The sequence below is a fragment of the Dipodomys ordii genome, unplaced genomic scaffold (genome assembly GCF_000151885.1).
Source record: "Dipodomys ordii isolate 6190 unplaced genomic scaffold, Dord_2.0 Scaffold7, whole genome shotgun sequence".
NCBI lineage: Eukaryota > Metazoa > Chordata > Mammalia > Rodentia > Heteromyidae > Dipodomys > Dipodomys ordii.
In genome coordinates, this window is record NW_012267223.1 from 11,711,020 (window position 1) to 11,726,382 (window position 15,363).

The window sequence follows — 15,363 nt, forward strand, 5'->3', positions numbered from 1 at the left end:
TCAGTCATGGGGCCTGAACTCTGGGCCTGGGCTCTGTCCCTCAGCAATTCAGCTCAAGGCGAGCGCTCTACCACTTGAGCCACAGCGCCCCTTCCAGTTTTTACTGCTTATGTGATGCTGAGGAATCAAACCCAGGGCCTCATGCATGCAAGGCGAGCACTCCACCACTTGAGCCGCCTTCCCAGCCCATCCTTGAGACTCTTATCTTCAGCAAAGAACCAGATCTAGAGCTGTGGCTCAAATGGTAGAGCACCAGGCTTGAGCCTGAGGCCCTGAGTTCAAGTCCTAGTACAGGTAACCCCCCCTTGCCAAAAAAAAAGAGGGTAGGGACAGAGCCAAGGAGGTAGAAGAGGGGATCCTGGCTCCTTCGCCACCCCCACCTGTAGAGGTTAAACCAGTTGACCCTGTCTTTTCTGTTCCAGCCTGATGTGACTTTTTTTTCTTCCCATTCTATAGAAAACCCCAATAGGCCTGAGATTGCCTTGAAGCCCTCCTCTCCGCTCGTCACCTTGGAGTACAACCCCAAAGACACCCACGTGCTCCTGGGGGGCTGTTACAATGGGCAGATAGGTAAGGAGGGACCCCGGCTCTCAGCCAATAACTAGCCATGGTGTGATCACTCTAAGTAAGTCTAATATTAGCACAAAATAAAAAGGCTTTTAACAACTATCAAGACTGGGTACTGAGCCTCAGGTCTATAATCCTAGCTGTTCGGAAGACGGGAGATGAGGAGGATCGAGGTTAGAGGCCATTCCAAGCCTCTGTCTCCACAGAAAAAGCTCAGAGTAACTTATGAGGCCTGCCATCCCTGCTACTTGGGGAGGGGGAGGGATGAGGGGGGATGGGAGGGGGAATGAGACTCTTACCTCAAATATAATCAGAGCTAGGGAAGGAAGGAGTGACGTTGTCCAAAAAGAAATGCACTCTTTACCTGACTTACAAAATAGTACATTTCTGTGCACCAATTTTGTAATAATCATGTAAAATAATAATAGTAATCCCAGCTGACGAGTGTGGTGCCGCACACCTGGAATCCTAGCTACTCAGAAGGCTGAGGTGCAGAGGATCATACTTCAAAGCCAACTCAGGCAGAAAAGCCTGCTGGACTCCATCTCCTAAAGAACCAGCAAAAAGCCAGACTGGAGACATGGAGCACCAGTTGAGCAAACAAGTTGAACAAGTGCAAAGTTCAAATCCCCAGCGCAAAGCGAGTTGAGAAGGACATGACTCAAGCAGGAGAGTCCCTGCCCAGCTAGAATAAGGCCCTGAGTTCAAACCCAAATATACTAGGGACCAAGTCTAAGGGATAGTGGGAGCACTATGGAACCCCATCTTGGGAGATGCATGGGGAGACCTGGATGGTTTTGGACGTCAGAGAGGAGGGGAGGAAAGGAGCATATGCGCTGGGCCAGGCTGGGCAGGTCTTCTAAGGCCTTTGGCCTCCGCCTCAGAGCTGCAGCCTCCTCCCTGAGAAGCAGAGGCCGTGGAACAGACCAGGGTTCCTGTCAGTTTCCCTGCCAAATATCTGGGTGCCGGAACTCCAGAAAGACCAGAGCAGAGCGGCGCTGCCATGATTTATTCAGGAGCCTGGCCTTACTCATTATTCATGTCCCACTCAGTGCTCAGTGCAGCCTAGGCTCTGGAGCTGTGCTGCCGGAGGAAGGGGCTGGGAGGGTACCTGAGGGCACAGGACCCCAAGGGGCTGCCATGCCGAAGCATGCCAAGCAAGAAAGCACAGGCCAGACCTCTGTGTGTGTGTGTGTGTGTGTGTGTGTGTGTGTGTGTGTGTGTGCTGGTCTTAGGGCTTGAACTCAGGGCCTTGGCACTGTTCCTGAGCTTTATATGCTCAAGGCTGGCAATCTGCCCATTGAACCACAGCTCCGCCTCCAGCTTTTTGCTAGTTAGAGATAAGAGTCTCACAGACTTTCCTGCCCAGGCTGGCTTCGAACCTCCATCCTCAGATCTCAACTTCCTGAGTAGCTCGGATTACAGGAGTGAGCCATCGGTGCCTGACTAAGGCTTCCATCTTAAGGGGTCTTAAGTCGAAGTTTCTGCTGCTTTTGATCTTCTGCAAAAGCAGAATGGGCAGAGTAAGAGGGCAGGTCCTGGGTGCACGCACACCCGTGCACAGGCGCAGGGAAATGAAAACCGAATCCATCCACGAGGACAGAAAGCAGACAGGCCTCGGCTTTGTGGGCAAAGCACCCTGCACAGTCACAGTAGAGGCAAGATCCTTTGAGTTGCTCTCTGGAGGCAGCAAAGAAAGGTCTAGAAGCTCATATCAATTGTATTCTATTTGCCCACATCTTCTGACCAGGGCTTCTCGGTGTGCTTTTAGCCTAAGTAGAGCCTGGCTGTACTCCTCTACCTGGCCTGTTCCGCCACAGGCCCGCCCTCCATCTTAGCTCCCTGTCAGTTCATGCCCAAGGCCTGCCGGAGCACCCTGTCCATTTCTTTCTATGGTAGCCATCAAGGTCTGGGCATCATGCAAGTCCCCTTCCACCTCCCCTGGGACTGGCCAGTCTATTCCCAGAGGCTTCCCCACCGTGGCAGGCCACACTCAGCACACAGTAGGGACACAACACACTGAGTAAGGCTTGCACTCCATGGATCTTTTCTAGATGCACCCCATGGATCTCTTCCAGAGATTTAGAAAACTCAAAGCTGATTGGAACTTAGCCTCTATTATGCCAGTATCTGGGGCTTGAACTCAAGGCCTCTCGATCTCCCTTAGTTTTTCCACTCAAGGCTGGTGCTCCAACCACTTAAGCCACACCTTTACTTCCAGCTTTTTGCTGGTGAATTGGAAATAAGAATCACACAGATTTTACTGCCCAGGCTGGCTTTGAACGATAATCTTCAGATCTCAGCCTCCTGAGTAGCTAGGATTACAAGTGTGAGCCACTAGCATCCAGCAGGACCTAGCTTTGGTTTGGGAATCCACATACTTGCTAAAACTAGAGAGGCCAGCCATGCAGCCCTGCTCTCCCCCTGAGGGAGGGAAGCCTGCATCTCCCTCACCTCCGCTTGCTTCCCTCTCACCAGCCTTCTGGGACACACGCAAGGGCAGCCTGGTGGCAGAGCTGTCCACCATCGAGTTTAGCCACCGAGATCCTGTGTACGGCAGTATCTGGCTGCAGTCGAAGACGGGCACTGAATGTTTCTCGGCTTCCACAGATGGGCAGGTACCAGCTGGCCAGGCCCGGGGAAGAGGGCAGGGCTCACACACACGGTTCCCTGCTGCCCCTCAGAATCACCCAGGGGCCTGGGGGTGTAAGCACTGGTCTAGCATGTGCAAGGCCCTGGGTTCAGTCTTCAGCACTGAGCACTGTGCAAGGCCCTGAGTTTAATCTTCAGCACTGAACATGTGCAAGGCTCAGCACTGTGCACGTGCAAGGTTCTGGGTTCAATCTTCAGCACTGAGCACTGTGCATGTGCAAGGTCCTGGGTTCAAGCCTCAGCATTGAGCATGTGCATGGCCCTGGGTTCAATCCTCAGCAGTGCATTAAAAAAAAATCCATCCAGGCATCAGGGGTTAATGCCTGTAATCTAGCTACTCAGGAGGCTGAGATCTGAAAATACTGGTTTAGAGCCAGCCAGGGCAAGAAAGTCCATGAGACTTACTTCCAATTACACACAGAGACACACATACAGACACCGACAGACAGACAGACAGACAGACAGACACACACACACACACATCATCATCATCATCATCATCACCCAGAGGATGTTTCTTTGTATCTTATTTTATTTTGCAGTTCTGGGAATCAAACTTAGGGCTTCAATCATGCTAAGCACGCACTCCTACCACTGAGCTATACCAACCTCCTCCAGCCCTTTAGCCTAATAGCATAATAATGTGCACACAAACCAAACCTCAAACAGACAAAAAGACAGTCCAGGAAATCCTGCCCGCGTCTTGTGTTCACAACCCCAGCCCCTCCCCAGGGCGCTAGTTTCCAGCTCTGCCTTCGGAGTTGGTCTCACACGTCATAAATCGTTGCCCCCTGCCTCCAGGGTCAGGAGGGTCCAGCTACCTCGTAATTTATTTAAGCGGATCTTACATTTTGTGGTTATGGGAAAATGCGTAGCAGAAGACTATGTCGATACCTGGAGTTTCTCACACAGGCGCATATTTTTCTGCAGCATTCATTACAGAGTCACATCCTAAGTCTGCTTTTTGCCACACTGCATGTGAGGAGCCCTGAAGAATGCAGATTCTTGGGCCCACACCTGGCAAGGCTGGGGTGAGGCCACGGCATCGGGATTTTTCTTTTTGCAGCTAGTCATTGTTACTGACGGTCTGGGACCTGTGGCCCACAGCAGCGGGTCTCAGAGGGTTGTTTGCTCATGGTACCCACATCCTTGTGCCTTGGGAAGTCAGACAGGGGGCAAAGAGACCTCGAGGCCTCAGAGTTGCCCTCCTTGCCAGGTCATGTGGTGGGACATCCGAAAGATAAGTGAGCCCACTGAGGTTGTGATCATGGATATCACCAGAAAGGAGAATCTGGAAAATGCCCTGGGTGCCATCTCCCTGGAGTTCGAGTCTACGTTGGTGAGTGTTTCTTGTTCTGCCTTCCTCGATTCCCTTTGTCTGGATACCTGTTCCCCACCTACACTCTGCCCCAGCCAGGCCCTCAAAGGGCCTTCATGGCTGAGTCCCTCCTCTGTGGGCTTTATAGCAACCTTCCAGCAGGGGGCAGCAGAGCTTCTTGAGGAAGGCCACCATTCTCCCAGTGGAACAGAGGATAGTCTTAAACTGAACAGGATCTGTCTGTCTGTCTGTCTGTCTGTCTGTCTGTCTGCCTGCCTGCCTGCCTGCCTGCCTGCCTGCCTGCCTACCTGCCCGCCCATCTATCTATCTATCTATCTATCTATCTATCTATCTATCTATCTATCTGTCTGTCTGTCTGTCTGTCTGTCTGTCTGTCTGTCTGTCTGTCTGTCTGTCTATCTATCTATCTATCTGTCAGTTGTGAGGCTTGAACTCAGGGCCTGAGTGCTCTCCCTGAGCTTTTTTGCTTTACCACTTTGAGCCACAGTGCTACTTCCCATTTTCTGGTGATTAATTGGTGATAGGAGTCTCTCTGACTTTCTTGGCCCGGATTGCTCTGAACTGCGATCCTCAGATCTCAGCCTCTGGAGTCATTAGGATTACAGGTGCAAGCCACCAGCAACTGGCTCTATTAATTTGTGTGCCAATTCTAGGGCTTGAAGTCCTAGGGCCTGGGCACTGTCCTTAACTTTTCTACTCACAGCTAGCACTCTACCACTTGAGCTATAACTCCACTTCTGGCTTTTTACTGGTTAATTGAAAATAAGAGTCCTATGGACTTTCCTGCCAAGGCTGGCTTTGAATCTTGGTCCTCAGATGGGAATCTCCTAAATAGCTAGGATTATTGGCTTCTGACTACCTCTGAGTGATCAGGCTGCCCCCCTCCTCCTCCCCCCCCCACTCCACTCTGGGCTTTCTTTCTTTTATCTATCTGCACACATTCCAGGATCCTTCTGGCTAATTGCTTACTGGACACTAGCTAGTCTCTGGGGACAGGAAGAGCCAGGGAGGGCTTCATTAAGCATAGGATTGTCAAGCAGGTTCCCCAGAGGGAGAGCTAAGGAGGCTGGGAAGGGCAGGGACAGCTTCTAGGGGCAGAACACCTGCCTGAGCAACCTGAGGCCCAGGATCCTGGGAATAGTGGCAGAGCCTGGTACCAGCCCACCCTGAGTTCATGTCTCATGGCACCTTCCATGCGCATCACCCTTTCCACAGCCAACCAAGTTCATGGTGGGCACCGAGCAGGGGATCGTCATTTCCTGCAACCGCAAGGCCAAGACCCCCGCGGAGAAGATCGTGTGTACCTTCTCCGGCCACCATGGCCCCATCTACGCCCTCCAGAGGAACCCCTTCTACCCCAAGAACTTCCTGACCGTCGGTGACTGGACAGCCCGAATCTGGTCCGAAGATAGCCGGGAGTCGTCCATTATGTGGACCAAGTGAGTAGGGGTGGGGTGCCAGGGACGGGATGGGGTGTAGTGAGGGGAGGGGACCAAGGGGCCACTTCAGAGACCTGTCTGCTGATAGAATTTAGCATATAAAGCCAGAAGCTGGTGCTTCACACCTGTAATCCTAACTACTCAGGCAATAGATCTGAGGATTGTGGTTCAAAGCCAGCCCTGGCAGGAAAGTCTGTGAGACTCTTATCTCCAATTAAATCACAGAAAAAGCTGGAAATGGCGCTGTGACTCAAGTGGTAGAGTGCCTAGCCTTGCTCTGAGACAGTGCCCAGGACCAGAGTTCAAGGCTTGGGAAATAAAATGAGGAAATAAAAAAGACAGAAGCTGGGTGCTGGTGGCTCACACCTATAATCCTAGCTACTCAGGAGGTTAGGATCTGAGGATCAGGGTTCAAAGCCAGTCCAGGCAGGAAAGTCTGTGAGACTCTTATCTCCAATGAGCCACTAGAAAACTGGAAGTGGAGCTGTGACTCAAAATGGTAGGTAGCCTTGAGCAAAAGAGCTCAGAAACAGTGCCTAGGCCCTGAGTTCAAGCCCCAGGTCTGTCACAAAATCCAACAAACAACAACAAAACCAAACCAGAATTCCAGTGAGGTTTAAATGTCAGTAAAAACAATGAATCATTTTTTTTTAAGTTTAAACATGTCCCCTGAAACATTTGGAATATATTTGCCCTCACAATTATTCATTGCTTGTCAGAAATCTCCAGTGTTTCTTTTATCATGATCATTTTTAGCTGTAGCCTGGTTGTTTGCACACCACTGCGCACATGGTTCGGAAATGTCGTCTCAGCCATGGTCAACACAACACAGCTGGAGTTGTAACACTGTGCAGGAAGGGAGAATGGGGTTGAGCGGAAGACTTGAACTCTCTACCATGTGTGCACATATGTGTAAATATATGTACATGTGTGTACGTGGAGGATTTATTTTGTTTAAAATTTTATTTTTGTTTTTACTTTGTGTGTATGTGTGTGTGCGCATGTGTGCCAATTCTAGGTCTTGAACTCAAGCCTGGTGCTATCCCTAAATTTTTTCACTCAAGGCTGGCTTTCTACCATTGAGACATACCTCTACTTGCAGCTTTTTGCTGGTTAATTGGACATAAGAATCTCATGGACTTTCTCCTGCCTGGGCTGAGCTTTGAACCATGATCCTCAGATCTTAGCCTCCTCAGTAACTAGGCTTACCCATGTGAGCTGCCAGTGCCCGGCTAGTTTTCTTTATTTAAATTCTATGTTCACTAATAAGAGTTGAGGAAATCCAAAGCAAGTAGATAGGAAGTATAGCCTTCCTGGGATCTCAGAATTGTGACTTCCTTCCTGCCCTTTCTCTGACCATACCTATGTATGGCTCCATGACAGGGTTCAGGTACAGCTGTACAGGTGTGCCTGTGGCCTTGTTAGCTGAGAAGGATCCACACCTGACCATCCCCATAGCCCTATCAGGAGCAGCCTGTGAGCTGTGGATTTGAAAGACTTTCATGCTACAAGTTAGACCCGAGGAAGAACTTCCAGCCCAGAAAAGACTCTGAGGCCTTGGAGCCCAAGAGGGCCTGGGGTGAGGGGAGCTGTATGTAGCTCCCAGCAGGCTCTCCATCCCTCCCCAGGACAGACCCTGACTCATGGCACTACCTCCCCTTCCCCCAGATACCACATGGCTTACCTCACCGACGGAGCCTGGAGCCCTGTGAGGCCGGCAGTTTTTTTCACTACCAAGATGGACGGGACCCTGGACATCTGGGACATTGTGTTCAAGCAGTGTGACCCCGCCCTCAGCCTGAAGGTCACGTGCACCCCCCCCCATCCTTCTTGGATTTAATTCTTTTGCACTAGGCTTGTGCTCTACCGTTGGAGCCATGGCCCCGCTTCCTGATTTTTGGGATACTTCATTGGAGATGAGTCTCACAGACTTTCCTGCCTGGGCTGGCTTTGACCCCTGATCCTCAGATCTCAGCCTCCTGAGTAGCTAGGATTACAGGTGTGAGCTACCTGTGCCCAGCAGAGACCAAAGATCTTGACAGTCTCCCAACAAATGTCACCGCATCAGGCAGTGGAGGTCACCATGGGTGCTGCGTGGGGGGGAAGGCGAAGCTCCCCGGAGTCAGGTAACCACGCGGAGGGGTTCGTGCTCCTCCTCCTCCTCTTCCTGACCCGCGCTGTCCTCCCAGCAGGTGTGCGACGAGGCCCTGTTCTGCCTCCGGGTGCAGGACAATGGGTGTCTCATTGCCTGTGGCTCCCAGCTGGGGACAACCACTCTTCTGGAAGTTTCCAGCGGACTCTCCACCCTCCAGAGGAACGAGAAGAACATAGCTTCCTCCGTAAGTGCTAGGTGCCCAGGTGAGGGCCCTGTGTGAGCAGTTCGGCACCTAGAACAGCAATGAGGAAGGCATGTTCCCACCTCCCTTCTCCAGGGGGCAGCATGGGGTCCACCTGGCCTGCCTCAGCCCCTGTGTGGCTCTGGGGCCCAGGCCAAAGCCTTTGCCTCCCAGGGCCTCCATTTCCTGGTTGTAAATCAAAGTCTTTTTGACTGGGTCCATGTGGCTAATTCCAAACAATAGAAGGTTTCAACAGCAGGGCCATTCAATACAGAAGACGGATGGAAGTAACTTCAGGGACACCGCATTCATGACTGCGTCTCCCAACCCTGAGTGCACTCCCCAGCAGCAGGGATGCAGGCCTGGTCCTGGGAGAGCATCCTGGTTCTGCTGCAGACAAGGGTCTTACCACTGTGCTGGGCCTCCATAGGGCTCAGGGTCCAAAGGACAGTCTTTACCTTGTAACCTGTGTACCCCATGCTCCCTGAAAGAGAATAACTACATCCCTGCTCCAGTCCTCCAGGACCAGTGTTTAGTCAGCCTCCTCTCCTCTCCTCTGTCTGTCTGTCTGTCTGTCTGTCTGTCTGCGAGTACCAGGGCTTGAACTCAAGGTCTGGGCACTGTCCATTTGCCCTTTCCACCCAAGGTTAGTACTCTATCACTTGAGCCACAGCTCCACTTCAGGCTTTCCTGCCAAGGCTGGCTTGGAACCATGATCCTTAGACCTCATCCTCCTAAGTAGCTGAGGTTACAGGTGTGAGCCACCAGCACCCAACTAGCCCTGCGTCCTTGGCTTTAACCCTGTGTGCAGATATCTGGCCCTGAGCTGGCATTGCCAGCTGCCTACCCTTTCCTACCAGACGCTGTCCTTGTGTGTCCCAGATGTTTGAGCGGGAGACCCGGCGAGAGAAGATTCTGGAAGCCAGGCAACGAGAGATGCGGCTGAAGGAGAAAGGCAAAGCCGAGAGCAAGGATGATGACCACAAGGATGAAGAGATGGGCGTAAACTTGGATGAACTGGTCATCACGGCTGAAGAGGAGTTCCTCAGTGTCATCCAGTCAGAGATGAGGAGGAAGGAGGTGGAGGCCATGAAGAAGAAGGCAAGGGCTGGGAATGTGGCTTAGTGGTAGAGTGTTTGCCTAGCACACATGAAGTCCTGGGTTCGATTCCTCAGTACCACATAAACAGAAAAGGCTGGAAGTGGTGCTGAGGCTTAAGTGCTAGAGCACTAGCCTTGAGCACAAAGAGGCTCAGGGACAGTGTCCAGACCCTGAATTCAAGCCCCAGGACTGTCCAAAGAAGAAGAAGGCAAAGCTTGTAAGGGCCTCCACTAGGGCCTAGGTGGGGGAGGCAGGACCTGAGTCACGCCTGCTTGCTGTTCCTTCCTGATTGGACCTTCATTTGTCCATCGGACAAGTGAGAGGACTTCCTGCCTCCTGAGGAACAGTTTCTCCAATCAGACCAGGGCAGGAGCCTTTCTCTGTACCTCCTGGCCTACTCCCTCCCCACCATGGACCTTGAACATGGGTGCTGAGCTACCTAGGATCCATGAGTTATCCAAGGAGCTGGAGCCTTGAGTCCCATGGAGTAAAGGGCTGCCATTCTTCCTTTCTTTCTTTTTTTTTTTTTGGTTGGTCGTGGGGCTTGAACTCTGGGCTTGGGCACTGTCCCTGCACTCTTCAGCTCAAGGTGAGTACTCTACCGCCTGAGCCACAGCACCACTTCCGGTTTTCTAGTGGTTTATTGGAGATAAGAGTCTCACGGACTTTCCTGCCCAGGTTGGCTTTGAACCGCAATCCTTAGATCTCAGCCTCCTGAGTAGCTAGGATTAGGGGCATGAGCCACCAGCGCCCAGCAAGGGCTGCCATTCTTATTGGGTGTGCTGGTCTGGTGTCAGAAGCGTGAATTGTGCCTTTGCCCTCTGCCCCAGCTCTAAAACACTTTTTTTTTTCCCTCTGTTGCCTGAGCTAATTGCTTTACTTCCTGGTCCCTTAGTTTCCATCTGGGAAAATGAGGAGATTGAGCTGTAAAGATGGCATCTGGCTGGGCATCTAAGTACTCAGGAGGCTGAGAGCTGAGGATCAAGGTTCAAAACCAACCTGGGCAGGAAAGGCTATGAGACTCTTACCTTAAGTAGAGCAGTGGCTCAAGTGGTAGAGCACTAGCTTTGAGCAAAAAATAGCTCAGGGACAGTACCCAGGTCCTGAGTTCAAGCCCTAGGACCAGCGCACGCGCGCGCACACACACACACACACACACACACACAGTTTCACACTTTTCCTGCTCAGGCTGGCTTTGAATGATGATCCTCAGATCTCAGCCTCCTGAGTAGCTAGGATTACAGGCGTGAACCACTGGTGCCCAGCTTCCTCCTCTCTTGCTTAGTCTCATCAGTTGGCTCAAAATTCTGAGGTCAGAGAGCATCTCCCAGGACTGAGGCCTTGCTCTCTGTGCTGGCTTCTCACGCTCTGTGTCTGATGTTAGCCCAGGCCTTCAGGGTGCCAGGTCCACATTACAGATGATGGTGCCAAGGTACCCAGGAGGAACAGGCTCCAGACTGCTCAAGCTGTACATGACAGAAGGGAGATTCCTGGCAGATGCTCCTGGCCCTGCCCACCTCCTCCACACCCCCTACAAGTTGGCTGCTTTTGACTGTTTCCAACTTTTCTCTGCTCTTTCCTCAGAAGCCACTAATCTTGGAGGCAGAAGAAGAGGTGGTAGAGGAGGAAGCAGGGGAGGAAGTTAAGAGCAGCGAAGAGTCCCCAGCCTAGGTGGCCACCGCAGCGCCGCCCGCAGGGTCCACTCCTCACCCCCTTCTTGGCATTTCCCTGGTCTTACAGTGGGGAGCTGAGCATCTCCCTTAAAGCATCATAGTGGGGGTGCACTGGGGCCCTGAACACCCCTTTGTAGGGAGGAAAGATACAGAGCCACAGGGCTTGTTCCTAGGCCAGCTCCCCCTGCCTCGGCCGCCCTGACGCTCACTCCAGGTTAGGGTGCACAGCCTCAGGTCTGGTCCAAGGTATTTCCTTAGAGTCTGTTTCTCATCCGTTCCCCAACAATCATCTACCTTCAGAGGTGTGCGAGCTCCGATGGACTGGCACCAGCCATGGCCAGCTCTCAGAAACTCCTGCAGAGGGGGAAGAAGGGTTCCTCCTCCCTGCTTTCGATTCCCCTCCATCTACCTGCTGACCAGGAAAACTGCCCATGTCTATAGAGGCCTTTCTAAGCAACCCTCTCAGCATTTTGGCTCACCACCGTATCCGAGGTCCCCTGTGGAATGTGTAGGAGTAGGAGGGGTGGGGGCTGAATGACCTCATACACGCGCATGTTTTATTACCGTACTTCTTGTAAAAACTAAATCAATAATCACCCTGTCAACAGTGCTGGTTACGTGTCCTGCCCTGAATGCTTTTTGAAGGTGCTCGTGTAATTCTTTCGAATCTTCTGGAAGGTTCTTGCTACAACTGTCTTTATGCTGCAGAGAAGACAATGGGAGGCTGCAGGCGAGGTGCAGAGACTGGCCCTCAGCCACAGGGTTAGTGAGGGGCAGACTGGATGGGAGCCCAGGAGTTGACTCCCCACCCCGGGAGGCAGTTGCTCAGGGCTGCTGGGCCTCCAGGTGGACAATGGGTGGACAGCCATGGGCATGCCCTCAAGCCACACTCAGTAGAGCAGTAGGTAGGGGGAAGGAAGGCATCTCAGAGCCAACATTGTACCTGGAGAAGTCCCCGACTGTCATTAATTAATTCTGTGGTGGTCAGCGGACCTTGGCAAAGATCCAAAGCACTCTTTAAAAATAGCTGTAATCTGGCCGGGAAGATGGCTCAGTGGCAGAGTGCTTGCCTTGCATGCATGAGGCCCTGGGTTCGATTCCTCAGCACCACATAAACAGAAAAAGCCAGAAGTGACGCTGTGGCTCAAGTGGTAGAGTGCTAGCCTTGAGCTGAAGAGCTGAGAGACAGTGCCCAGACACAGAGTTCAAGTCCCATGATCAATGAAAGAAAGATAGAAAGAAAGAAAGAGAAAAAAGAAGAAAATAGCTGTAATTGGGCTGGGAATGTGGTTTAGTGGTAGAGTGCTTGCCTAGCATATATAAAGCCTGGGTTCAATTCCTCAGTACCAAATACACAGAAAATCCAAAAGTAGAGCTGTGGCTCAAGTGGTAGAGTGCTAGTCTTGAGCAAAAGAAGCTCAAGGACAGTGCCTAGGCCCTGAGTTCAGTCCCTAGGACTGGCAAAAATAAAAATAGCTATAATGGCTGAGCATCAGTGGCTCACGTCCGTAATCCTAGCTACTCAGGAGGCTGAGATCTAAGGATCCCAGTTTGAAGTCAGCTCATGCAGCAAAGCTCAAGAGACATCATCAATTAACTACCAAAAATACCAGAAGTAGAGCTGTGGCTCAAGTAGGAGAGCCTTGAGCAAAAAACAGCAAAAGGACAATGCCTAGACCCTGAGTTCAAGCCCCAGGACTGGCACAAAAAGAAGTAAATACAAATAGCTGTAACAATGGCCAGGCACCAGTGGCTCATGCCTGTAACCATGTCTGTTCAGAAAGCTGAGATGTAAGGATTGAGGTTCAAAACCAGACTGGTCAGAATAATCTGTGAGATTCTTAACTCTAATTAACCACCAAAAAGCCAGAAGTGGAGCTTGTGGCTCAAGTGGTAGAGTACTAGCCTTGCACAAAAAATCCAAGCAAAGGTGAGAATCCCTGAGTTCAAGCCCCAGTACCAGCACACACACACACACGCACACATGCACACACACACACAGAGGCATGTATGTGGTGGCACATGCCTGTAATCCTAGCATATATGGAGCCAAGGCAGGGCTACACATAACAAGACCTTGTCTCAAGAAATAAAAGTATTAGGAAGAACCCAGGCTATTATCCCTGGTGTCCTAAGAGTGGGGGTGAGGTGGGGGACACATTGAGTCACTTTGACTAGACTTGCAGGCAAGAGGGATCTCCAGGACAGAGCGGCAGGAACTTGCCTAAAAGACAGCTATGGCTGAGCCTGACCACAGCAGAGGTGGGGGATAGGGAAGCTGGAAGGGGGGCGGGCGGTCCAGATGCTAGGTAAAGGGGAGACTCCATTTTGGAAGGCAATGGGGAGCCACAGGATTTCCAGGGAGGTTACAATAGTGCTGCCTTTAGAACCAAAAGGCTGTGGGAAGTGATGGGAAGAGAGAAAAGGAGATAGAGAGGCCCAGCAAGCTGCTGGCGTCATTGAGAAGTGAGACTGAGGTCAGGCAGTGCAGTGGGGACAGAGAGGCGGGACAGAAGCAGCGGGGCAGGCTGAGTGAGCACATTCCAGAGCACGTGTGTGGGCAGCGTGTACCCAGCGCCCAGCGCTCGTGTGTCTCCCTCGGAAAGTGGATGGCCCTGGAAGAGTGTAAGCAGTTTTGTGGAGGAGGAGAGGAGGGTCTGACATGGAGAATGGAGAGAAACGAGACAGAAGTAAGTTAGAGACCACAGGCAAGAAGGCTTCATGAAACCACCAAAAAAAGCCAGAAGTAGAGCTGTGTATCTCAAGGGGTAGAGTGACAACCATGAGTGAAAAAGCTCAAGGACACTGCCCAGGCCTTGAGTTCAAGCCTCAGCACCAACACACACACACACACACACACACACACACACACACACACACACACACACATTCTCTCTCCCTCTCTCTCACATACACAATGATTAAAAATATACTACAACAAAAAGCTGTGGAGAAAGAGCAGCTCAAGTAATAAAACTCTAGCAATCTTTCCTAAAAGCTGCTTATACTACCCATTAATCTTCCTAGCATATTCTGGGTAGGATTTATGCACATGGAGGAATTTTTTTATAAAGGAAAAAAAATTACCAATATAGCCTATTTGACCAGGGGCTTCCATGACTTATCCAAATAAGAGTCAGTTCAGGGATCTAGAACTGAAGCATGAGGCTGGCGATGACAACTCACATCTATAATCTTAGCTACTCAGGAGGCTCAACTCTGAGGATCCTAATTAAAAGCCAGCCTGGGGGGCTGGGAAGGTGGCTCAGTGGTAGAACGCTTGCCTTGCATGCCTGAGGCCCTGGGTTCAATTTCTCAGCACCACATAAAAAGAAAAAAGCCGGAAATGGCACTGTGGCTCAAGTGGTAGAGTGCTAGCCTTGAGCTGAAGAGCTGAGGGACAGCACCCAGGCCCAGAGTTCAGGCCCACAGCCAGACCCAAAAAAAAAAAAAAAAAAGCCAGCCTGGGCAGAACAATATGTAACACTTTTATCTCCAATTAGCCACACACACACACACACAAAAACAACCCAAAAGCAAAAACAAAAAAACAGAAGTGGAGGTGTCAAGGGGCTCACAGAGTACCAGCTTTAAGCAAAAAAGCCAAGTTAGAGCACAGACTGAGTTCACGTGCCAGTACTGGCACCAAAAACAAAACACATAAAAGCATGGCACAACTTGTAACTATACCTAGTTCCTGGGGTAGCATGCCCCTTTGAAATCTGCCAGCGCCAGAGAGCAGCCTGAACCAGAGAACAGCAGAAAGTCTGGTGACTCCTGGTCCTCCAAACAGGATTCTGTTTCTACAGAACCTTTTAGTTGGTCTATGTATTTCTCAAACCTGAGGCCACCAGCTGCTTCCTGCTTCTGTTTATTAATAGCTATACTAACACAGGTTCCTCAGGGGCAGCCCAGGAAGCCAGTCCCAGGGCCCAGGCTGGCACTACACTCTGCCTCTGGGTGCCAGCGGGCCATCTGAGACGGCCCCGAGGGATGTGATAGCTATCTTTCCCAGCTTCTTCCCTGGGAAATGACACCGTTCCCCCAATCAAGACCTCCTCTCTGGTCTGTGCAGGGGCTTCTGGGCTCTGCTTCAGTGAGGGACAGATGACACCCAAGACCAACCACCAGTATCAGAGAACCCCCTCCCCCTGCCCGCCCCACCACATCATCTAGGAAATGGGCCAGGAGGCAGCAGGAAAGCAGAGCTCCCAGAGGCCGAGGGCCGGGGCTGCAATCCTGTTTTCCTGGGGCCT

General features: G+C 51.5%; 1 protein-coding gene across 1 annotated transcript in view; it reads left to right on the forward strand.

Annotated features, from left to right (window-relative positions):
- The window catches only part of Dnai2 (dynein, axonemal, intermediate chain 2), a 15,442-nt gene extending 4,337 nt beyond the window's left edge, over window positions 1-11,105 (forward strand). The window contains 8 exon segments of the mRNA XM_013036650.1: window positions 323-570; window positions 3,046-3,185; window positions 4,436-4,558; window positions 5,774-5,997; window positions 7,666-7,801; window positions 8,190-8,336; window positions 9,216-9,434; window positions 11,019-11,105. Coding sequence (XP_012892104.1) covers window positions 323-570; window positions 3,046-3,185; window positions 4,436-4,558; window positions 5,774-5,997; window positions 7,666-7,801; window positions 8,190-8,336; window positions 9,216-9,434; window positions 11,019-11,105 — 1,324 coding nt within the window.
- Window positions 11,106-15,363: the final 4,258 nt, after the last annotated feature.